This window comes from Larimichthys crocea, chromosome II (assembly GCF_000972845.2).
Source record: "Larimichthys crocea isolate SSNF chromosome II, L_crocea_2.0, whole genome shotgun sequence".
Lineage (NCBI taxonomy): Eukaryota > Metazoa > Chordata > Actinopteri > Sciaenidae > Larimichthys > Larimichthys crocea.
In genome coordinates, this window is record NC_040012.1 from 8,088,466 (window position 1) to 8,114,599 (window position 26,134).

A 26,134-nucleotide genomic window follows, 5' to 3' on the forward strand; every position below is an offset into this window, starting at 1 on the left:
TGAGACTACCCAGGTGGATTCATGGACTAAACTCTGATACTCTACCTGTTGTGTTCTGACTTTGTTAATTTCATGAACCAGCTTCTAAATCTGAGTCTGACTCACAATTTACGCTGCAAAATAGTGACACAAGAAGTTTAATTTTGTTTGTGTCTGATGTTTTGAGAGACTGAGCATTCGTCAAGAGCAAGCGGCAACGTCCGTGGTTGGGGATGCGGAAGTCCTAAAAAACTCCAAACACTTGAGGCTGGCTACAGATCGAGTCAGTCTCCATAGGCCCCCATGCTTAAAATGTCCAACTTCACAGCAGAAATAAACATGTTTACAGCCTGGTACAAAAAACAGTTTTGGTCTCTATAGCTAATTTCCCCGTTCATGACAGCTGTACTGAGGCAATTTTCTTTTTTTAACTCACTCGTTCAAATTATATTAAGGCTTAAAGTTGCCCATAATTACCAATGTGGCCTCTTTGATTGACAAGTTGGTACCGTTATAGATGGATTATTTGAGCGCCCAGACATGATTTGGTTCGCAGATGATTGACATCTTTGCTGATATTTAAATTAGCCGGCAGGTGGAAGATGCAGTACAGCCATCGTCGGCCAATGCTGCAGATTTCCGACTTCAAAACGGCCCTATGGGTGACGTCACTCATGCAATGTCCATTCTTTTATATAGTCATTGTTCAAGAGACATAGAAAAAAAAAAGGGCGAAATAAAATGTTATTTTCTGTTTGTTCCACAGTGGATACGTACTCTAATGCTATCAAATGATACTATTCTTTGATTGGGAACAAAAACAACTGTTAAAACTAAACAATGCTCTCTGTTTTTGTGAAGCCTTTAAAAAGTGCTCTTGGGACGGCGCTTTGAGACTGAATAATGAAGCAGAACGAAATACTAATTCAAGATGAGCGTCACGCAAACAAGACAAAGAAGGCCGTCACACAACAAAAATGCTCTATTGCAAAAAGGAAAAAAGGAGGCCCGAGCCAGAACAGTTGTGTTGTCCAGAGCCTCAGGACCAATTTGGACGCAGAAACTCACTAACAGTCCTCATACCTCACATTTACAAGCATTCTTTTCCCCCTTTGTGAAAGCCCGGGGAATTGCAATGGGAAATTAGCACAAATTGTTTTCACTTCAACATTTAATTTGCCTGCCGTGGGTTGCACACATTTGATAAGGTTAGCCCTCGAATCGCCCCGAGGCTCAGCAGTAGCGCTTCACCTTAGCCAGGATATTTTGCCATACACTATAATAAAACTGTTATGTGTTCCCCTGCAAGGATTCAGTAAATCTAATGAGATGGAGATGTTTGCCCTGTGTAGAAGCAGTGAACCAAATCGTGAAGCAATGTGGGACGATTTAATCTTTCAGGGCACATTATTGTCATTTCTTCCACAAAGAAGAAGAGTCCAATCAAGCTTGTGTCCTCTCTGAAGATGAACATTTTCATTTTCATAATAGGATGTGGTCTGAAAAATCCTACTGTAGAGAATTATCACCATAACAACTCCTGAAATTATCCCAAATACCTGTAGGTGCACTATAAAATAGCCATGTGTGGAGCAGCTGTGGGAGCTCCTCATCCTTCCCTCCCAGGATCAGTAATGTCTGCTGACAGCTGTGTTCTTTACCTACATTAAAGAAAGACACTGGGTCAGTCGACACCTACGTTATATGTTGATCTTACGGTCTTGGACAGCCAAGTCCGAGCTCGTGCGAACATGAACGACCACTAAAGCCAGAAACCAAAGAAACAAATCAGGTGTAAAGGCTGGTTTCGAGAGAATTAGAGGTCTTGTGGTCCACCGGAGTGTATATTTATTTGACTTGTGAACAGAAATAAACTTTGCTCTGTGGTGCTGTTGCCAGTTCTTAACGAGGATATGTATCGGGAATTTACAAAAAAATCTCCCTTCCCAATCACCTTCATCTTTTTTTCTTTACTAATTAACTCAAAAACGGCTCCAAACTTCACAGCTGATCACAGGAATATGAATTGCTGCTCTGCCCTAATTGTGCAACAAGAATCCAGAAATAAGTTGCACAACACACACACACACACACACACACACAAAATCACCCATGTGTTTGAAAAAATAACCAGCAAAGACACTTTTCTTTCTGGGTTTCTGTGCTTGAGCGGCAGTAATAACATGTGGAAATCCTTAAACTGAGTGGTGGTGGTGAACTCACTGTAGCTGCTCTCCTCCTCCAGGCCACACAGGGCGTCTGCTGCAGTCCCTCTGCTTCACCAGTATGTCCTTCCTGCTGCTCCACATCATCTATCAGATTACCGTCAACAGCCTCCTGGCAGCGAAAACCATCCACTCCAACTTCACCTGTGAGTACACTGCAGCCCTTATGGTCCATGTATAGAGTATGTATGCTGAAGTCAAAGCGAGTCACAGGTCAAGAATCCACAGAAGAAGGTGAAGAATGGACTTGACTTGTAGTTTTGGTTGCAAACACACACACACACATACACTGCAAACAAACACACTATTAAAGCCACAATAAATTTCTAATATTGGTTCAATTGTAACAGTTTAAACGTTGTCTCCTAAAAATTCTGTTTGTATTCTGCAAAATGGAAACACGTGTTGCTGGATTATGTTCAGTGGTAACATTTCTGTCAGTCCAGTAGTGTTAGACTCATGCAAAGATGGACAGGATGGGTGGTTTACAAAGACTTTGACACCGGAGGGGTTTAGATCTCAAGTCCTGTGTGTGATTAAGTTAAATCTAACGTGCAGCAGGGGGTGCTGCCCTGAATGCGTGCATGTGCATGACAGCTTGACAGATGTTATGTAGTATTTTTTTCAATAGGTCAACAGTTAAATGTAGAAATTATATTACAGCACTGTATCATAGTGACTCTAAGGAAATGTCTCTCAAAATGCTGACCACATGGTAAGCCACACAGGAAGCAGACTGTACTAATAAATCCAAACTTCATGATCACGCTTTATACAAAACTATACTCTTTGCTTTATAAGATACCCCAGTGATCAGTGTACATTTGAAGCTCCAGCCTGCATGACAGTAAAAACAGCTTTGGGGTTTTTGGTGTTGAAGACGTCCCCACAGTCATTTAAATTATTTAAAACAACAACTATGTGAGCTTGCTGTCTCTGAAAACATCAGCAGGTCAGCATTTTTCTTTAAATCCAATTTTTTCTTCCATTGTTTGAATATTGAGTAAATCATCTTATATCTGAAGTTAACACTTGAAGCTACTACTACTACTACTAGTACTACTGTCGCAGCAGCCAGCTTACTTAGTCCAACAGCAAGAAGCCCAGCTCAGCGTCTGTCTTTCTGCCTTTTATTTCACCAAGCTCTTACCAACGACTTAATGACATAATGTATCATGTTTTATCAGTGTTTACACTTTGAATTGATAAACCAGATTTACTCTTGTCCTTTCTTGCTCAGTCACTCACTCTTTTTCTCTTCTTAACTTCTTCCATCGATGTCCCCTTTTGGTCTTTTCTCCTCTGTCATTATGTCCATAGAGACTCCTGAGCCCGGTTACATTGCCCGCTTGCCCGCCAGCTCCTGTTCTGGCACGACACCACAAATGTTGCCACAAACACTAACATTCCCTCGGTGCTGTGAGCTTACAGAACAGGCAGCCCGGCTAACAAACCACAGCTACAGTTCAGAGCAGTCCATCATAAAGCTGGAGCTGGACTCCAGAGGGGAAAACAAAAACATGTTCTCCGTAAAATATGATCCAGTTTCGCCAAAATCAGTGAAATAGTTGGTGGTGTGTGACTTACTACTTGCAGGTGATAGTACGTGGAGTTACATAGAGTAGAAACAGACGTACAGGATGCCAATGGGAATGATTGAAGTTGCTGTCAGTCAATGTTTCACACATGAATATTGTGCAGTAGTAGAAACAGTTCACAGAGAACAGCTCAGCAGCACTTAGTGTCTTTTTTCCCCCCCTGAAACAACTTACTCACTCTGATTACTCAAAACGGAGAGATCTCCACTCGTCGAGCCACATGTTCATGACAGACTGTGTGCACACGTGTGTCCCATTCATCACACAGGCCCGTTTTGTGCTTAAACTCTGACCTGAACTATTGATGCAGTGTCACAGAGTTGTATATCACCACCGACGGTGTCGTTTTTCTCACAGCCTGAAGAGAAAGTTTCCATCCAGAAAAACTAAGTAAGTAGATTAAGTAAAATATGCTCTCTAAAAATGATTCATGATTTCTAGAAATATCCTCCCTCTTATTGGATTTTGTCACATCATGAAGATTTATGAATCTAACACATTCCTCAGTGTAATTAGCTTCCTTGTGCCATATGTCCACGTAGAAAAAAGCAAACACTGCGAGCTTCTGACTCAGTGTTGGGAAGGTGTTAATAGTTGGCCTTGGGCTTCTCATGAAACTCTGTATCAAATTGTAAAATTTGAATGCGTCTAGACGAGACAGACGCTGACCCTGTGTTCTAATGACTTGTTCTTTCTAATGGAGGTAAGACGCTTTCCAAACGTGGAAGTACAGCCAACTTTGCTCACAGGGCAGAACAGACCTTATCACCTCAGGCAGAACTGCACAGAGCCGTTCAGAGAGGGTAGACTAAATATTCACTCAAGGAGATCTTTATTACTCAGGTCTCAAGGACTGCAGTTTTTGGCAGCTCAAGCCTCGGTGTGATGAGACCATAAATTTTATCTACCTGTCCACTGTATTTATCCACCAGTATGTCTTATTATGTGTAAAATTATCTATCTATTCAACTGAACAATAGTTACTTGGATTGTAAATTGCAGCAGAACTTTGAAAAGCTTTAATTTTTATATCAGTACTTAGTACCAAAATGGTTTAAAGATATTAAAAACAACAACAGATAAGAGTTTAAGACTCACATCAGTGAGGGGAGACTGTGCCACACGTTTCTTAATTAACATGAACTCGAACTGTAGTTTATTTTTGAATCAATCCCACAAACACCATCCTGCTGCTGCAAATACTCAAGAGAGCACAAAATGTCAATCCGCAGCTGAAAATAGTCCCCAAAAACACACTATTTACTCCAGTTTAAATAAAGTTTTCTAAAAACTAAAGTGCCCAGCTTATTTTAATAAATTATTATTATTTAAAAAATGAAAGTGTACTGTATGTTTCTGGTTTGCTTTGGGTGCCAGTGTTTGTCTGTTGGTCTGTCCACCACTTTGGTTTAGACGCGTGTTACATCTTTTGCCTCTGTCAGGTCAAAATGTCAAAATGAATTTCGAGGTGTGTGGTCATAAACTAATAGACACTTGACGTGACCAGAAACCTTCAGCTTGATTACAAGAAACTAAAGTTCAGTTGTTTCCAGGTGGCAACCTCCCAAAGTGCCAAAAACTGCAGTTTCTCCTAATGTCTTGCTGTCTCCAGGAGTGAGTCAGTCTCCAGTTTTGTTAAAATGTCCAATTTCACAGCAAAAAAAAACATGTTTACAGCCTGGTACAAAAAACAGTTTTGGTCTCTATAGCTAATTTCCCTGTTTATGACAACTGTACTGAGGGTGACTTAATATAGAAATCACCTGTTCAAATTATAATAATGTTCAAAGTTAGTCATAATTAACAGAGTGGTCACTTCGATTGACAGGTAAGTGTCGTTACAGGTGGCTTGTTTGAGCAAAAAGGCATAATTCAACCTGCCTCAGATCCATCAGTGATCCACGTCTTTGCCCATTTTTAGATTAGCCAGGAGGCGGCAGAGGCAGGACTACCACCACACACTGAGCTTCAAAACAGTTCTTCAGAAACCTGTGGGTGACGTCACGGATACTATGTCCATGTTTTATACTGTCTATGAGTTTTTGTTTCACCCTGACAAGTGAATTTTCCTGTAAAGGGAATCTGAACTTTATCTTTTGCTTTGAAGGTTATCACAATAATTTCTTGTACATAGTTTTTACTTGTAGGACGTCACCGCTGCACGGAGCAGCAGTTAAAAGTTCTGCATATAACTCTCAGCTACTTTGTTTTTTTTACTAATTATCAAATATCAGCAATAAAAGCTCCATTGTAACTTTTAATGAATCTCGAGTCATTGCTGTTAAATGTTCCAGATAAAGTCGCTGTATGAGCGCTGGGCTGCTCAGGAATTGCTTTACAGTGAACAGCTGGTGGTTTCCTGGCTGTCATTTGACAATTAATGAGGCACAGGGTGGAGAAATATCACACACACACACACACACACACACACTCATGATGAAAAACTTCATCTGGAGCTAAAGAGACACTTAAGACTGTCGTTAAAAATATCACAATGTCTGTGCTGCGTTGTAAACTTTTCTACAGCACATAAAAACATTGAGACACAATATTTTACAGTTATTTATTCAGTATTTGAAAACTTCAGCACTGCTGTGATGATGTGATTTGTATACATATTGTTAGGATTTCCACTTCCTGAAGGTAATGTCATCCTATTCCTATTTTTATTTTTATTTTTGGCCGACATATGAAACAGGAAGTCTGACATTACGCTTTGTCCCCTTGATCTGCCGCTTACATTCGGTGTGAATGCCTTATCTCAGGTTTCTATATCTGGCATTTAGCCCCCTTACACCCTTTTCCTTTTGGCAGCCAAGTATAAACAAGAAGTCGTCCGTCGCGGCGAGGCAGTGAGACGGTTATTCCCCCCTCCAGATAACTTCATACAATTTCCTCTGTTGCTCGTAGCCAAATACACCATTAGAGCAGTAAACTGAGTTAAGTATGAATGAGAAAACCTTTCCAAAAAAGCTAACACCTCCAGCTGTCAGAGCAGGTCAGTGACCGGTCACCAGATGAGCTGAAGGGCTGGCTTCCTTTTGGAGTCATCCGTCATTCCTGTGTGCTGACTCGACACGGTGGGAACTGCATTTACAAACAGTCAGGAGCGTTAACCAAAGAGCGCCAGATGGGTGGAGCTCACTTCATTTCTGAAAATGTCAGGTTAATCATAAAAAAACCCCAATAAAAATACACTTCACTGACTTCCAAAATACTTTCCTGTGATTGTCTTAACTTTGGGAGTTATTGTCCTAAGTGGCAACCCCCGCCCATCTGGCAACTAAGTAGGTTAAAACAAACCATAAAAAAGGATTACTACTGTACGCCCATATCTGATGGCATTGGACATTTCATCAGCTCATAAGCAGCAAACGGCCTGTTGAATGGCTGAACTCCTCAGAGGATAGTCTTCATTAAGTCTCAGCATTGTCGAACTTTTACGCCCTCCATATCCACACATGCCGCGTTCACCTTTCCGTAAATGTGAGACTGAATTCTCTCTCTGCTTGCTGATTGTTCCGATTATAGTTATGAGGTGCTGAAAATGTTGACGCTGCATATCACCCCCAAGTCTCTGCGGAAAAGGGCAACTGGCATTAGGCTCCAGAGATAGAAGACAAAGTGTAAAGAAATGCTGTGCTGAGAGGTTAACGGCCCTGCAAGTACAAAGGGTGTTTTATGATGTTCACATAAAGTGTGAGGACGGGTATTTTTGGTGCTCAGCTGGGGTGGAAAGAGGCCTCACCTGCACGGGCAGAAACTCTCACGCACTTTTCCAGAAGTCTCCATGCTGCTGTATTACACAACATTCCTCTCCTCACCGTATGGATCAGACTGGCCTGACTTTACCTCTGGCATTCCTCGCGTATGATATCACACACACACACTCAGGACGGGGTTTCCTCGTCCACCTGTAAGCTCAGTTTGGGCTGGGTGAAGTAAGGTGTTGCAGATGTTTGGATTGGAGAATTACTGGAACAGACGGTGTTTTGCATTGTCGTCACACGGCTGACATTTTAAGTTAAAGAGTTTCTATTTGAAGATTTAAATGGGGCATTAAGTAATCTCTGACCTTTATCAACCTTTGCGGGTAATAGTTAGGGATTACAACAACAGCAGTGGACCTGTTTCTGGCATGCCACTCACCGTGTTCACTTAACGTCTTTGGCTTGTAAATGCAATAGTGAATTAGCTAGATAATTAGAGCTCTGGAAAGTTAATATAATGTACCACTAGTGCGTGCATCGTGCTGTTTTTTCAACCATTAGATGGCAAAATGTCCAAAACAAACTCAGAAACGCAGCCTAGTATACCGATGGCTAATCAAGTCATATGGCTAACACGTTAACATCCTGCAGATCATCAGTTAATTAAAAAATATTGATTGCATTACCATGAATTAGTTTCACAATGCAACCTAACTTCTGTCGGTATGCAAGAAAAGTGGTGCAGAGGCTAAAAAGAAATCATCATTGAGGTAAATTTGTTACATCGATTTGATAACAAAGTGTTGCTGCCCCTGCAGAATAATAGTTGATTTGTGCATGCTGTGTTTAATATCAGAGCTGGTGTCAGGAGTTAGTCTGACCACCTGACACTCTCTGTGACTGTTTCCAGTTGACAGCTGGACCTCCCCAACAACAAAACACACATCACCGCGGTCATAGTGAAGCTATTTCTGCATAATGAGTAATAAAGAAACAGCAGGCTTTGTACTGACAGTCCATTACCGTTTTATTCACCTTGAGTGGACTTCAGTTTCCTGTTTCAGGCAATTTGCCTGAAACAGTGTGACTCATTCCATTTACTGGATACATGACGTGTCTTTCATTTATGAGAAAAGCCTTCAAATTGTTCTTTGTCTTAGTTCTTGACGCTCGTTTTCTGCTTTCTTCCTCTTCTTCCTCCATTTGAAAATTAAGCTTTTTAAAGGACAGCCCGGCTAACAAACTGAGCTACATCAGCTAACAGCAGCTACAGTTGGCAGCAGTAAACTAAAGAGTTATTTTATGGTAGAAAAGTTGCTGCAAAACTTCTTCTTTTATTCTTTTTTATTTTAAGATCAGCAACCTCTTGAAAGTGAAAGTATTTTGCACACAGGTTATTTGATTCAGTGAAGTCTTTTCAGTGTCCTAATATACTTACAAAACAGTCGGATATATCGATATGTCATGAAGTCAAGATCCTCAAGTCACGAGCTGATGTTTTGTTTTCTCTGGCAGTAGAACAAAGGCCTGTCAGCCTTCGGCAGTTCTTGTCAGCGTGCGAGTTGAATACCTGGAAGTCTCTCTCTGAGCACTGGAGTGACGTTCAGGAACACTTCATCTAGTCCAGACTGTGAAAACAAAACTCACATGAAATGTTTTTATTTTCTTGTTTTGATCAAAGGAATATTGATTATTTTACGACAACAAATATGAGCTGAAATGTAAATTTTAAATAATAATAAATAATTAAAAGCAGCTAGCTGAAATGTAAATTTTAAATAATAATAAATAATTAAAAGCAGCTTTTTTCAGGGTTTATTAATGAATTGGCTGTACATATACTGAATACAGTAATGGAAATCATCATTTCCACAGCTGCTTTACCACCTGTAAAACCACTTAGTTTTAATGACTGTGATATAAAGGTGTTATGGTTTATTTCTGTGCCAATATTTCTGTGTTAATATTCACTAACTGACTTCATGTTTGTGTCCAGGTTCAGCGTGGGAGAAATCCATCAGACAAATCGGCTTTGAGAGGTAAAATAATGATGAGCTCAACACTTGCACAACAAATGCATTCACTCAAGTTAACACATGCAGTGAATAATGCTACTGTTTTACATTTTACTGTTCATACGGCAAGCTTGATCAAATCCAGAATATAAATCCCCTCAAGTCAAACTGTTTCTGAATCACAGCGGCAGTGTATATTTTGTTTAACTGAGCGTGAATCCTTCTCCCAGATGCTTTTTTCAGGAGGCGACAGGTCTCAGCTCAGTGACTGTTTGCTGATTAAAAGGGAGGGTCAACATTATGAGAACCGTCACGCCATGGAACAGAATATCATGCTTGTTTTTGAAAGGGAGAAACCTTCTATGAAGACCACATCTATAGTGCATTATAATGTATAATCACGACTACACTCATGAACACATAATGCTCTCGGATGCACTATGTCAACAGTCATAAACTATTATGGATGTGACTTATAATAAATTAGAACTTGTGGATGCTCTTGATGGGGCTCATAACACATTATGACTACCTCTACACACACAATCAGCTGGAGTAAGAGCTCATAGCATGATTTAACAGTCCATGCAGTGTCATAAGTTATCATCGTATTTGTTCGGTGAAGTGAAGTACATTTTGATGCATTTATGAGTATATTTATTTATTTATAAGTATTCTTCATCATAAATCCGCTGTAGTAATAAAACCTGAACGTATTAAATAATAAATCATATATTCAAAATTAAGAAAAAGACAAAATATATTTTCACTGTTGGATGAAAGCAATGACACACACCTATAGTTTATGACTAGTCACACACATTAACAGGACACTTTAATTAACAGGTTATAATTCATTTTTTCAGGCAGATTAAAAAACTAGCTCACAAAATAAACCTAAAATTATGTAATGATACACATTTATCACAAGAAATTAAAATATGTTATCATCAGCAAATGAAAAAATGTAACAAAACATCTTTTAATCGGTCGATAAGATACACAGAAGAGAATATGCACACATAGAAAAAAAGTGTTTTTGCTGTTACAGTGCTATGATTCACCATGAGTGCCCCCATAAAGCACGATAGATGTTGTCTTAATTCTGAAATCAACAACAAAATCCTTAAAATAAATCTTTAACTCACCTGTCAGCGATCAGACGTGTTTCTCTTCCACTCTACAAGTCGAAGGTTACATTGTTTGTGCAGAGTGTCCTAAATATAGCAACCCCACAACAACATTAAACATCACTCTTTGCATTTAGCCGCGCTGGCTCGTCATCTGACAAGGTTTCCAAATGCTCCTGACCTGTCCCTGTGTGCATTTTTTAATGAGCGTTAAACTCAGTTACGTCTGACAATCAGTTGACAGGCCTATTTTTCAAAGCTTTTGCCGCTGTGTCTGTCTCCTCACCCCCTCCCCATCATCGTGTTAGATGCGGTTTCCTAAGTACGGGAATGTCCAAACTCAGCCACATCCTTTTTCCAGTACTCAACAGCCCTTGGTGGATAGTATACCGTAAGTGGCGGAAGCAGAGCCATAAACATTTTATCCCGCCTGCGTTTACCTGTTTGTGTTGAGCATCATACAGTATATACAGTATTTGCAGCTGCCTCACAGGCGGATGCGTTCTCACTTTTACTGCCTGTACGTAGGAAAATGCTACACTCCAGTCGGATGTAAAGGAGTCTAGAGTCACAGCTGTTGTGTGTCTTTTCACCCGGACAGTTTCCTAAACATTGACCTTTTTAAATCCCTTATAAATACCAAATATTTATATGGCTCAGAACATATTTAGCTGTCTCCGTATTTGTAAGTTTTTCACTAAAGCCTCATGAGTAATTCACCCTGCAGCCTGAGGCAGGACAGGTCTTAGTGCCGCCGATGTTATTGTAATTCTCTCACATGATAAGCAGGGGAAAAAAGGAGTCATTAAAGTTGCTGGTTCAGCCTTGTCTGGCTCAGATGGTTTCCATCTCTTTCATCCATGTGAGGATGCACGAAGCTTCACAACAATAAAGCACATGGAAACAGGCGTCCTTGATTAGATTAAACTCGCCAACAGCAGCCAAAGGATCGGGTATTTATCAGAGTGTGAGTTTTCCATCGTGTTGATTAGCACTCGCTTTTCAACTTGTTAACTTTTATAAGCTTTATATCCATTCGAGGCTGCGATGAGATCGGTTGCTGACCAGTTGCTTTATAGCTCAATCCAAACATTTGCCCATTTTCTCTGCATCCTGCAGAATCTTTCAGTACGTCTTGGTTTATTGTAAACAGTTTAATCACACTCGGAGCTCAGCGTGAAATGTAAAGAAAACACTTGCTGTGGCCAAACACAGGATGCAGTGTGATTGTTGTAAAACTGAAATAGAAATTGGTTTGGACGATAAAAGTGCGTTTTAAAGGTTTAGAAACCTGTTAGCCATTTCAAGGACATTTTTTTATTCGTTTTAATTGAACACGCAATCACGACACCTCATAAAAGTTGTTCTCAGGCGGTACAAATACATCTCACCGGATCATTTGACGCCCAGCGTTACTGTAGCTGTCATGGCAACAGTTGGTCGCCACTGTTTAGCTTCCTGTTTGAATAACCCTTTTGGTATTTAGTTAAAGGTGAGCAGACTAATCAAATAGCAAATGGTACAAAAGCGTTGTTTGCTTTCATCGATATAACCCCAACACTTTAAACAATGTATTTTAGCGGATTAATGAAAAACACACACTGTCTAGACGAGTCAGGGCAGGGATTAATCTTATTTGTTTGTAAATGATTATAGTCTCAGCGCACACAGCGTTTGGTGTCACCATCATTTAAGCTGGAAAATCTAAAGCGGTTTCAATCCTTCGCACTTTATTTTATTCAGTTTAATGAGGAAAAATCGGGCTTATTGTCCGCGCTACCTTATTATGAACAAAGGATGCAATTTTAAAGGGAGTAAGCATGTTTTTCACAGTTCAGTTAAAGACGAATACCACACGCTCTCATGGCCTTTTTTAGTTTGAATGGAATTTCACTCACTCGTTAACGGCGATACATTTAAAGCCGGCAAGCCTGATTTCATTAAAGTGGGTGGTGCTCCATATAAAAGCCGAAGCATTCAACACACAACACATATTAAAAGAATGGTTGAGTCATGGAAAAATACACATTCCCAATACACATTCCCATGCATTCATGTGAACAGGTAGTGTTTTTGTTTCATTAATATCTGTTCGTACGAGTTTGAGTCTGTTTAAGGGATACGATGCTGAGTGACGGCATATATTTTAAAGATTGTTGAACTATTTTAGGCTTTTTTTTAAACAGTCGGAGACAGACGTGAAAGATTGGGAGGTGATATGTGACAAATATCCCAGACAAGAGTCAAACACACGACAGCACAGTTATTTGTGGGCCCCATCCAAGTGAACTAAAAGAGCAAGTCCTTGAATTTCTTAGAAGAACTGTTTCATATTAGAAGTGAGCGTCCACGGACAGTTAAGTTTGTTGTACTCTGTCCCATTTTCCATGATTTGGTTGTGATCCTAGCCTGCACGATTGCTCCAAATCATAATTCCCGGAAGATATTGGGATTTGTCATTACATTCAGGAAACGAGCGTCTGCTTTCAGTCAGTGTTTATCTCCTGTGTTCTTTCTGTTTGTCCCCAGCGTGATCGATGCAGATGCGGGAAACGGCATCCGAGTGTTCATCCCTGACATCGGCATGTTCGTGGCTGGCTTGGCCATCTGGCTGCTGTGTCGCAGTCTGGTCCAGAAGAGGCTGCCTGAGGACATGGCTCAATACAACGCCGACTTTGAAGCAGAGGAACAAGTGGGTTTCATTTGTGGATACGTGCAATGTCCTCAAGACACTGTCTGACTTTTACTTTCCATCTATCTATGAATCAAATATTTTAGTTATTACTTATCTAGTACAGTAAAGTTGATGTTTTTATTATTGATTCATCTGTTCATTATTTTTACAACCCAGATTCCAAAAACTTTTGGACGCTGTGAAAAGCATAAATAAAAACAGAATGCAATGATTTTACAAATCCCTTCTGACCTAAATCCAACTGAATACAACGCAAAGACAAGAGAGCTTTAAAAAAGTCAAGACAGATTCACCTCTGTGTTACATCGCCTTTTCTTTTAACACTCAGGAAGAGTAAGCAGAGGAGGCAAATTGATGAAGTTTTAAATGTGAAATTCTCTCTGCATTCATGATTGATATTTGACTTCAGTTGCAGTCCGGCGTCTCTGTTGTCATGTTTCATGACATGGCAGGCAGGCCAGTCTACTACCTGCACACTTTACTGTTGTAACGCAAGCAAAATGTGGTGTCCCTGAAAAATACTGGATGCCAACATATGTTGCATGTGTACCTTTCAGTATGAACGCTGTCCTCACAGACTTGTAAGTTACCCATCATACCACGGGCACTAACACACCCACATACTGTCACAGATTCTGTGCTGGATTTCCTCTTCAGCCCGGAGGACATGATGTCCAAAAATAACGTGGACTAGTTAGACCGCAGAACACTTTTCCAGTCGGTCTATCTCAGATGAGCTTACATCCGGAGAAGTTGGAAGCATTTCTGGATGTTGTTGATGTCTCAGTCTTAACTTGCATTTGTAGACGCTGCGTCAGTAGACACTGTGTTAACTGACAGCTGTTTTTTGAAGTGTTCCTGAGTGCACGTGGTAATATCCTTTATACAACCATGTGGGTTTTTAATGCAAAGCTGCTTGAGGGGTTGAAGGTCGCAGACATTCAGTGTTGGTTTTGGGCCTTGCCCCTTATGTGCAGAGATTTCTTTGGATTCTCTGAATCTTTTAACAACATTATGGATTGGATTGAATTATGGATAGATGGTGAAATCCCTAAATTTCTTGCAGACGTTGCTCTTAAACTGTTGGACTGTTTGCCCACACAGTTTTTCACAAAGACGGGGACCTCGCTCCATATTTGCTCATGAACGAGCCTTTCAAGGATGCCCCTTTCATACCTGATTGCGATACTTTCAACAATTATCATCAAACCTGTTTACCTGTGGGATGGTCCAAACTGTTATTTTTTGACCATTGCACAACTTTCAGTGTTTTGTCGCAATGTCTCAACTAAAACAATGAATTTTTATCAGTTTGAACATTAAATATCTTGTTTTTGTGCTGCACTCCATTGCATATAAGTTGAAAAGAATCTGCAAATCACTGCATTCTGTTTTTATTTATGTTTTAGACAGCGTCCAAACCTTTTCGGAATCAGAGTCGTACAATAAATAGCTCATAGCTCAAGCTCAAATTGACATCTGATTTATGTCATTATAAATGGGGACATCTTTGGGATTCAGATATAAGCAAACAATCTCACATCTTGAGAAGCAGGAAACTCTGAATGTGGAGTATTTATCCTTTGTTGGTTGGTTGTTGTTTTTTATTGCACATTTCCAATAACATTTCACCACATTTTAAAACGGGAACTGGAATGCGTCAGCTGGATTAATTAGTTTAATTGACTTATTATTTCAACCCATATTTGTAGAAGACCAGTAAAGAATATGAAGATGTGGGTTAGGGTGTGTGTGTTAGTTATTTACGTTCATAAAACTAAACCGAAGAAGCTGATCAGAATGTTCTTAGGAATATAAAGAGGAAACGTCTCAACTTGATTGGACTTGGAGTAACGTAAACTTTATCGCAGGCTTCATATTGGTAATTAATGATATGTATGTGTGTTTACTGACATTTAATGTAAGCAAACAAACTGATCTGTCCTATCCACACTGAGCTCTTCAAGCTGGGAACAGGAGTTTGAATAGAGAGCTCCCTTTGAGTGTTGATGATCTGGATTACAGCCCCCATCCTCTGGCAAGTCCTCCCTCCTCTTTATGACTCCGTGTTAATTAAATCCACATTCACTTTCACTTCGACTGTGCTGCTCACGCTGGCACAGATGGCATCACTCCCCATTACTGAGAAACACCAGGATTTCATCTACAGAGCCGGCGTTATGCTCAGCTTTTATTTCCGTCAGTGAGCCGGGTTGAAACTGTTGTTTGATTCAAAACAGCGTTCGTACCACCTGCTACTTTCTTTGTCTAGTGCCTTCTGCATTCTGTATAAATCACAGGGAATGGCTCACTTGTTATTATATCTCTATTTTATTGGGTCTGTGGGAAATGAGGGACCCATAGTTGGTTAGAGCAAAGAAAGAATCTGAAGCCAACATGTGGCTCCAGAGGAAAACATCTGCCAAAGGGTCGCTAATAACGTCTCAAGCAGTCACAGAGGTAACATATATGTCTGAATATGCTGCGCTACATGCTAAACATGCTCACACACGCTCCCAGTTAGAGTCTACACAGGGATTGTTACGAACGTGTTACCTGTACTAACATTTTTCAGCACCATGGAGAGCTCTGAACTCCAGACTTCATCACTCAATACCGAAAATGTGTCACTTTAATCCACCAACAAGGAAGAAGAGGAGAAGCTGAGCCTGGACGACCAGATCCTGCTCGAAGAAGACTTTGAAGCGGGGTACGAGGCCGAGCTGGACGAGGAGCTGGACGAGGAGGAGGAAGAGGAAGAGGAGGAAGAGGAGGAGGAAGAAGAGGAGGTGAAGGAGAGCACCAAGAGTAAAATCTTGCGGCACGTGGCGGAGGTCGCGTCCAAAGTGAAGGAGATTATTGGGAACCTGATCACCACTGCGGGGAAGGTGGTGGTCACGATTTTGTTGGGCATGACAGGTGAGCAGACTTGATCTTAAACCATCATCATCTGAATATTTAGCTGATTTATTAATTGATTTATAGATTTTAGTTTTGCATATATTATATATAATATATATACTGTATTGTACTACTGTATTGTAATACTATTTTCAAATTTTCCCATAACAAAGACACAGTAAAAATATAAAATAGACTTGAAAAACAGCAATAATCAAAAAGAAAACACAAGCCAACATATAAACAAATAAATAAATAAGTAAATAAATAAATAAGTGGGAACGGGTGCTCTTCTACAGTAGCCCAGACTGGACAAAAAGTTCTAGATAGGTTCTTTTGCGGGGTATTATCACTAGGAAGGTGAGGGTGAGGTGAGGAGATGGCAATGCAAAAATGACACCACAAGATGCAACTAAATCCTACACACTGGTCCTTTAAAGATCTGCTTCTGATGGGGGAAAGGAGGGACCTTGTTCTTTCAGAGCAGCCAAAAATGGCCAAGGTACAATCTGGCTGAACACTGGACAGCAAACATAAGCTGCTCTCATTGTCATTGCTGTGAATTAATGATAAAATGTGCAGGTTTTTATAAAAAATCTAAATATGCATTAAGTCAGTGGTCCCCAACCCTTTTAAACCTCTAACCCTTTAAAACAAGACGGCATGTTCTTGACTTCTGTTTATGTGTTTTAATGTCAAGAAAGTCATTATATTTGAAAGACTGGTTTTATTGGAGTGGCTCTGAGTCTTTTCTACTCCCCTATCGTGTTAACCATCTTGTGGAGCTTCAGATTTCTCTTGTACCGACATTGGGTGGTCCCAGTGCTGTGCTTTTAAAACACAGATGTAATCAGAGTAGAGTAGTACAGAACATATTTGAATCATGGTTAATGGGTTAAAACCAGCTTGATGGATAACAAATAAATCTGAGTAGCCACGTTCACAAAAACTGAGATCCAAATATTGTCGGCTCTGCGTCCTGCCAATCTGTATTTGGGTCAAAACAAAGTCTGATAACCATACATCATCCTGATCACATAAATAAACCGCAGTGCTCTGTTTTTGTGTGTTTGTAGGCATCATGCTGCCCTCGCTGACCTCGGCTGTTTACTTCTTCATCTTCCTGTTCCTGTGCACGTGGTGGTCCCTCTGCCGGACCTTCGACACACTCCTCTTCAGCTGCATGTGTGTCCTGATGGCCATCTTTAGTGCTGGGCACCTCATTGTCCTCTACCTCTACCAGTTCCAGTTCTTCCAAGAGTCTATCCCACCGGGCGACAGCTACTCAAGGTCAGACATGAGTCCAGACACAGAAACCAAAAACTGTGTGTTACCTCATGTGGTTTACATCTTTAACTGTGTGGTTTCATTTTTCAGTGTAGGCGCATGGTTCAAATATTGAACATCTTATTATTTTCATCTATCTAAATCAAAATCTCCCACACAGTGATGACTCAATCTGGAGAGAGTTAAACATCAGACCTGCCATCTCTTTGATGAATTGTTGAAATTGTATTTCTCCAGTCAAACAGCACACTCCTTTTGACTCGACGATATTTACTGCGCCCGAGGCAGGTTTGTTTAAACGATAATAAATATTTACTATTGTTACAAACAAAAAGGCAACGGATAAGGCAAAGCCAGCTGCAGGGGAGATATATCAGACTCCTACTGAGTGCACATCAATATGAGAAGCAGAGCTTTTAGGCTCTTCACTACAAGCAGTGTTGTTTTATTATGCATGAGACGATAGACAATCTGTGGCTGCAGCAGTGAAACGTTGTGGTTGGAGTAAAGCCACATTGTAAAGCCAACATATATTAGTCACAGTTCATGATGAATACAGACTGAAACAGACCTCAAGTCACTAAACTCATTGTGTTTGACTGACAACCTGGAATGTAAAGAATGCTGTTTATTTACTAATTACTACAAATTACACATCAGGGCTACAACCTCAGAGCTTTGACAGAGTTTTTTTTTTTTTATCTTACTCCTTCAACACCCACTGCGGTCTTTTCATCTCTGTCATTAAGACTTGTTACATTGCCCACTTACTCAACACTGGCTCCAATACTCATCAGCATTCCCCCATGCCCGAGCCTGAAAATGTCTTCGTCTTCCCGGTCCAAAATACCTGTGGTACAAACATTAACACTCCCCCGGTGCTCTGAGCTCACAGGCAGCCTGACTAACAAACTGAGCTAACAGCAGCTACGGTTGGCAGCAGTTTACTTCACTGTCTGTCAGGAAACTCTGTAAACCAGAGAAAGTTGAGGCAAAGCATAAAATATGATCCAGTTTCACCAAAATTAGTGAAATAGTTGGGGATGTGTGACTTAAAGTGCAGTAAAGTGTTACGTGCTTGTACTGGGTGATCGTACCCGGAGAACAGAGTTACATAGTGCAGAAACCGATGACAACATTGACCTGATTAAACTTTCGCATTCCACCAAACTTTGTTGACAAACGCCATGCACTGTGCTGCTGTTCAGTAGCTTCATTAACTCGCAGTGCTTCATCTCAATCCTTTAATAATGATGTCTTTTAGACCTGACCAGTAGCACTGCCTGTTGCCTCAGTGCCCTTGGTGTTGCAGGGTTTTATTGATCTCGTGGTATCTCATTTGAAAGCTGTGCTGCTGTGTGTCAGGACCGAGGCTATTTACAGCTATGTATAGCTGAAACTGCCTTGGACAAACCTTGTGTCCTCCCCATCATTCTCCTGGTTCAGATGGCTGATAAGGTTGTGATTACAGCGCTGCATTGATGGTCTTCTCGTTAGAAAACAAACTCATCAGAATGAATGGACGCCTCCCACACCATCTGCACAAGTCTATTTAAACTTTGTATGCTTCAGCACCATCTACGTGCATGGTTTGCAACTTTGGGATCAAGGCCCCTCCAGGTGGTCTCAAGATAAAACTGAGGGCTAACCAAATTATTAAATGGATTTACCGAGTATCTTATAGTTTTTGCTTTTTGTTTTTTTTTCTTGTAAAAGACGTCAGACCTTTTAATGAGCTTTACAATTAGGAAAAATTTAATCTTTGATCTGTTTGGGCTTCTAAAATACCCTGTGAAACAATTACAGGGGCTGTGGAGCTGGGACTGTGTCAATTTGTGTTGAACGTATCCGCTCTGAAACAATCAGGAAATTACTTTTTATTTTGCTGATTAACTGGCTATATCAATGCTGGTGACTCTCTTTGTCTGTAATTTGCAGCATAAATTACGAGTCAGACACAAATTTGGAAGCTGGGTAAGTGAAATAAACAAAGCCAGAACACAACAGGTAGAGTATCAGAGTTCAGTTCATGAACCCACCTGGATAGTCTCAGTTTCAGAGACGTTTCAGGTTGACTGTGGAGGTTTGATTGGTCTAATTGGTGGCCGCAGCGTGACGTCAGGCTGTGTTTATCCAAAAGTTGGATGCGTTTTTTGGCAGACACCCTTCAGGTCTGCACCAAGATACCCCAAAATACGCTACTCCCATTCAAATAAATGGAAAGTACTGTGTTTTTGCTGCAGCTCCAGATTTTGTCTAAATGCTCTCTAAATATTACCAAAGAAAGAGACAACTTAAGTTTAGTTTCCTAGTTTCCAGCAGTAAATATGGAAGAGTGGGTGTCATTTCTTCAAACAGTGAACTGAAGCTTTTTATTTGTATATTCGAAGTCCTACATCTGGCAAGTTAATGAGTCCATGGATTGCACAGGTTCTTCTTTGTAACTCTTGTGTTGTGTAAAAATTGCCTCTTTATTCTGACGACAGGATAGAAGAGAGAGTCACATGCACTGTTGGGAATTGAACTGTAAAAGTTCTGGATCATCATAAAAAAAACTAATTCTACAGTACTTTTTTTTAGTTTGTGGCCTAAACTTCAAAATATTGAAATGGTCCAGAACCAGCGATCCAAACTTCTTGGTAACATAAATATTACCAAAAAAAAACAGACGACTTGCAACACCAACTTGTAAATTTACTTTATTTAGTTTTCCTGCAGTAAATATGGTAGAGTGGGTGTAATTTCTTTAAACAGTGGACTTTTTATTTGTGTATTTGAAGCCCTAAATTTGGAAAGTTAACGACAGCACGGATTCTTGTTTGATAGCTCTTAGCATGAACGGGCCAACTATTTCATCATCTGTACTCTATTGACTTTCCACAGCGCTGAGGTATTTCTGTCTGCCGCTGCGTGAAAACTGAGGCCCAATGTGATGATAAAGGTAACATGTTCTTCTCCGAGCCGGCCTATTTCCTCTCTGCACAGCAGACGGTCAGAGGGAAACTCCTACGGCAGTAAATATGTGCAGCCCCATTGGACAATAGGCCACCTTAGTGCCTGCCCTAATTGTGCTTGTTGACAGTGACTTGGCCTTACTGTTGGCCGGGTGTTGAGTGAGACTGTTGAGAGGCCTGACTTCCACTCCACTTCCTGCCTCCTCCTTACAATGGAGGTCCCCAGTCATGTGACCACTGGGCCTTCCCCAGCTGCAACAAGAAACCGTTCAGGAAGTGTGACGGGGTCAGAGGGGGGTGTTCACTCCTCCATATGGCATAGAAAGGAAATACTCAGGAGACACCTAAATCTGTGCGGTTATCACTGAAATACGTCAGTGCAGTTCCTGTTGAGTAGATGACCTTTATTCTGTTCAGAGGAAAAGGAGTGAATCATTTGGCATCCTTTGTTGGACAAACAGATTTTTTAAGCCTCAGTGCTTTTCCCAGATTCCAAGGTTAGGGCGTAGAAGGAGCTTTTCTTTGTCGTCTAGCAAAGAGTCGACTGTAAGATACTTTAACATGTTGTACAGTACAGTGAACATGGTTTGATCATAATATCTGCTAAGGGTTTGTATTTATCAAGCTTACACCAGACTTAACACTTGAATGCTCTGAAGCTTTTCAAAAACATTAAACTCAATTTTGGACTTACCCTTAGCTTCATTCATCCATCCATTTTCAGCCACATATCCGCGTCACAGTAACAGAAAGCTAGAACCGTGATTACACATGGACTCCAACCCTGAACTTTACTGAATATTCCCTGGAGGAGCTGTACATGAAAGCACAAATGTCCAAATGGGATCCCAAGGCTTTCCCAAGCCAGAAGAGATACAGTATATGATTTCTCTAGTTGGATGGGCCCAGAAAACCTCCAGTAGGAGGTGCCCAGGAGACATCCTTAGATCCACATCAGCTGGCTTCCATCGACACAAAAAAGTACTACTTGACTCTACAAACTCTCTTTTGGTGCCTGAGCTCCTTACTTCATCTCTAAGAACCAGCCACCCTGCAGAGGAAGTTCACATTAACTTCTTGTATCTGTGATTTTATTATATCAGTCACTACCTACCCAACTTGTGACCCTAGCTGAGGGTTGTAAAGTAGATCGACTGGTAAATGTAGAGCTTCGTTATCAGGCTTAGTTCTGGTCTGTTCTGGGACTGCCCAAAGTTCTCCCATCAGTTTCATGTTCCCAGAAAACCACCAGTAGAAGGTGTCCAGGAGACATCCTTTATATGCCTGAACTCCCCAAGGTCTCTCTGAATATCTGATCTCCTTACATCATCTTTAAGGTCCAGCCACCCTGCAGAGGAAGCTCACTTTGGCTGCTTGTTTCTGTGATCTCATTTTTTCGGTCACTATCCATCAACTGGTAAATTTAAAACTTCACTGTCAGACTCAGATCCCTTTTCACAGCAGCTCAGTACAACGTTTGTATTAGTGCTGATTCTGCACCAGTCCGCCTTCAAATCTTTTTGGTCTGTGACCTCCTACCACAGCTTCTGACCTCAGTTCAGACATGAGCAGTTAAGCAAAGACCGACTTCTGATTTGAAGGCTCTTTTTAGGCCTGAAAAGGTATTTGGCATTTTATCAAGAAAGAAAGTAAAAACATAAAGCGAATAAATAAATAACATAATAAAACATAATTTTGAAGTGTATTGTTTTGTTCCTCATCCCTTTAATCATCTTGGCACCTCCCTGGTTGGGACTCACTGATACTATATAGTATATAGGCCACACAGTAAAGATAACATGACTCTGCAGTTCCTCCAGTCTTTTGTAACGTTTGCTTCACCTCATCCATCCTGGCTTTGTTTCTGGAATCGATAATTAGTTTTAAAGATGGAGAACCCCAGGCCTTGTATACTGTATTGAATGTAATGAATTGAACAATACACTTATCTCAATGAGAACAATCGAATCCACTGATTAATGACTTTGGCAACAGATTTAAGCTTCATGCGTCCTCTCAGTCCTGTTTAAAGCAAAAATGAAAGCCTATAAATTAGTTAGAACAGAAAGTATAACTGTGGGAGACAAACAGAGAAAGGTTTCAGCTAACTTTCCATGATTTCCATGATTGATTATTCTGCCAATTTACTACGTTTGGTCTGTAAAACATCAGAAAACAGTGCGGTACCATAAAATGTCTTTTTTCAGACCAAACACTCAAAAGCCCCCAAAATATTCAATTTACTATGAAGTCAGACCAAGAAAAGCAACATTTTTTTAGTGTGTGACAGTCCAAAGCACAAAGGCTTTATTGTTGTTCACCATACTTTGTTTTATTCTTATTTTTTGGCACACTACTCTTACCACAGTTTTGGTCGTACACACACACACAAAAAATATACGTGTTAGTCTCGGGCCGGGAGAAGTGTGTGAAAAAGAGCGGGAAAATTTAACGTGGCCACTTATGGACAAAGTGTCTGGAGCTACAGTGAGTCACATAACCGAGTGGAGAGGAGAGAGAAAGGAAAATCTGTCCAAAAAATGTTTCACGGCCTCAAATTTCACTCTACAGAAATATTTTTAACATCAAACTGTAGGAAAATTTGTGCTGCCCGCTCACATAAACAGACATACCAGTTCTTTATCTCACTCTAGGGGGTCAAGTTTTTCAATTTCAGCCACACAAACTGGACACGGACGTGTTCAGGAAGACCTGAGGATGCCTCTCATTGTTTCGGTTCATTGATACGACCTGCAGTTTGGTCATCTTGGTCTCTCTCGAAAGTGATCTCTCTCTGCTCTGATTGGTCGACTGCAGCGTAGCTGGCCGTTAACTGAACCTGGTTGCTGGGCGTAAATTTACAAGGCTGACTTCAATTAACTTTGATTAGTCTGTACTGTCAATACTACATTTTAAATGTCTGTCCTTCTACATATATACGCACACACAAACACAAACTGATCAATCAGGCCTATATGACTGCCTACTCTCAGTTCTTCAAGTCTGTCATGCCTAGGAACCTCAGTGATAGATTTTGTTGTATTAATACTACGCTTACTCAGTACTGTCAATAATATAATATGGGCGAGACACACCACACACTGTGTAGCCTATTAGTGCTGAATAAATGCTGGTAAATGGGCGAGATGCAGAAACCATCACACACACTCAAAATTTCTTGAGATTTTTTTTTAGTTTTACATTTGAGAACCTGGAAGCATCAAATATTTGTCCTTTTTTTGCATGAAACATATCTTAAAACGACACCTTAATGCCAGAATGTTTACACTGATCACAGTGTTATCAAATCAAGCTTTGTTTGTGGTCAGCAGAATATTTGATTTTACAACTCAAATCCTCATGAGTCTGTCTGTGTGTCTCTGCAGTGTATTTGGCATCTCCCCCATCATTCAGAGCAACTGCTCCTACACATGGAAGCTCATCGTGCACCCGGATCGTAAGTGGTACCACTTTGTCAATCCCATCATGCTGCTGATCCTCTACTACACCCTGGCCACGCTCATCCGCCTCTGGCTGCAGGAACCCATCGACCAGCTGACGGTGAGGACAGCAGACAGAAATGCAATGAAGACACACGAGGGTAGACCTTTTATAGCAGCACAGCGGCACTGTGACATTACTGTAAAATAATGTCAATAATTTGACCGTGCAGGTTCATTATATTAGGTGAGTTTGACTGGAATTGAGCCATGCGATTGATTTTTATTACTTGAAAAAACAGAACGGCAAAATTTAAGTCAGTTTCATAAAATGTACCCAAAAAACTTGATATGATGATGATGATATATATGATATATTTTTCTTGTAGCCACCCCCACGTGGCCACAGTTTGACCTATTTTCAGGGGCTTGAGAGAGAAAATGTTACAGCTAAGAGAAACATTACAGTAGTAGGATGCAGTTTATGATTTGTCATTCAGTTTTCACTATCGCTGTCTTCAACTCTTGGCTAAATGCACCAAATTCACAACAGCTTCATGGACATCGTGCACATGGTTTCTGGAAGATGCACTGTAGCGGTCGATTTCTCTTTAATTACAACCCTGAACTGAAATCCTCCAGATATAAAATAATCTGCCCTTCACCCCACACGAACAGCGTGACTTAACATATTTATGTTGCTAAACTTGAACAAGCTCCTGCTTAGAGAAAATCAGATTTGCAGTTAATGCAAGAAGTCAGTGTGTGTGTGTGTGTGTGTGTGTGTGTGTGTGTGTGTGTCGAAGATGTTTAGTTGTATTTGGCTCACAACACCTCCAGTGCGGCTGCTCAGTAAATTCCAGACAGTGAACTGAAATAGAAAACAGATTGAATTAAATGGGCAGCCAGGTGGCCTCGTGATCAGAGAAACTGTATTGATGGAAGATTGCAGGACGGTCGATGGCTGGCTGGATCTGGCCGCCGTAGCTCAGGTGTTATCTGAGACACTTGGTCTAATTTTGACAAGGCATGATTGTAACAAGGCTGTGTTACGGTGCTCTGTAGGGGTGTAAAAATATGTAACTCTTACATAATAACTCCAGGTTGAAAGTCTCATGAAGCGATGATGCTTTTTGTGGTTGTTTTACAAATGAAACTTTAAAATTCACCCTCAGTACAGTTGTCATGAACGAGGAAATTAGCTATAGAGACCAAAACATGTTTTTGTACCAGGCTGTAAACATGTTTATTTCTGCTGTGAAGTTGGACATTTTAACATGGGGACTTATGGAGACTGACTCACTTCTGTAGCCAGCCTCAAGTGGACGTTTGAGGAACTGCAATTTTTTTGACACTTCCTGCATTGACTTCACTTCACAGCCGCAGAGGTTGCCTTTTGTACCTGATGCCCGAAGTGACATTCAATCATTATTAATGAGCTTTATTTGATACAGAATCAGTTTCTGCGACTGAAGTGTAATTACTGCAGAGTGAAATGTCACGCAGTGCGTGAGGAGGTGGAGTTTGGTGTCATGAAGTCCCCCGCTCCTGAACTCCACCCGTCTTTCTTCTCCTCAGAGCTACAGGCTCAGCTCCTCCGTCCTGTAATGGAGTTATAGATTAGTGTTTTTATAGAGGGGTCAATACTTCCCTGTAACCCTGCAGGACTGTATGCATTATTGATCTCTCCATGGAGAAGTGTGTGCGCGTGTGTTTGTTTGTTTGTGTGTTTTCACCTACTCTTACACTTTAGACGACGCTAATAATAAAACGTGATTACGAGATAAATCAGCAGCTGGCAGGTTCGTTCGATGGTCAAGATGCCAGATTATGATGGACCTCATCTTCGCCTAAAAAAAACAAAGCAGATGCACCGTTATCAATTATTTAATCGTGATGAAACACATCGTCTGTTTTCATTAAGCACTGTAATAAAAACAGAATAATGAAATCATATTTTTCATGAAAGTATCAAAGGAGTGAGACACGAGGAATTCATATCTGACTGCAGACTCAACCACACAACATACTGTGTGATCACTTAGTTACAGAGCAAACATTTAGGTTGTGCAGTCTGGGCAGCTACAGTTTGCAGCAGTTACAGTGAAGCAGTTTACTTCACTGTCCATGAGAAAACTCTGTAAATCACAGAGAGTTGAGGCGGACCAGCCGGAGGACATCAGAGCGAAAACCAAAAAAA

At 40.7% G+C, this 26,134-nt stretch overlaps 1 protein-coding gene and 1 long non-coding RNA gene across 7 annotated transcripts in view; one reads left to right on the forward strand and one right to left on the reverse strand.

Moving 5' to 3' along the window:
* The window catches only part of piezo2b (piezo-type mechanosensitive ion channel component 2b), an 82,663-nt gene that overhangs the window by 3,639 nt on the left and 52,890 nt on the right, over positions 1-26,134 (forward strand). For all 6 annotated transcript variants that reach the window (XM_027290212.1, XM_027290217.1, XM_027290205.1 and 3 more), the window contains exons 2-7: positions 2,225-2,350; positions 9,509-9,551; positions 13,187-13,349; positions 16,001-16,271; positions 17,330-17,543; positions 23,881-24,055. In XM_027290212.1, the coding sequence (XP_027146013.1) occupies positions 2,225-2,350; positions 9,509-9,551; positions 13,187-13,349; positions 16,001-16,271; positions 17,330-17,543; positions 23,881-24,055 (992 nt within the window). The remainder of the gene's footprint in view (positions 1-2,224; positions 2,351-9,508; positions 9,552-13,186; positions 13,350-16,000; positions 16,272-17,329; positions 17,544-23,880; positions 24,056-26,134) is intronic.
* On the reverse strand, positions 1,020-10,953 carry LOC113747983 (uncharacterized). The gene is made up of 4 exons (XR_003464041.1): positions 10,676-10,953; positions 8,951-9,140; positions 2,203-2,395; positions 1,020-1,640 (listed from the first exon to the last, which is right to left on the reverse strand). It is a non-coding gene; the product is annotated as an uncharacterized LOC113747983 (long non-coding RNA).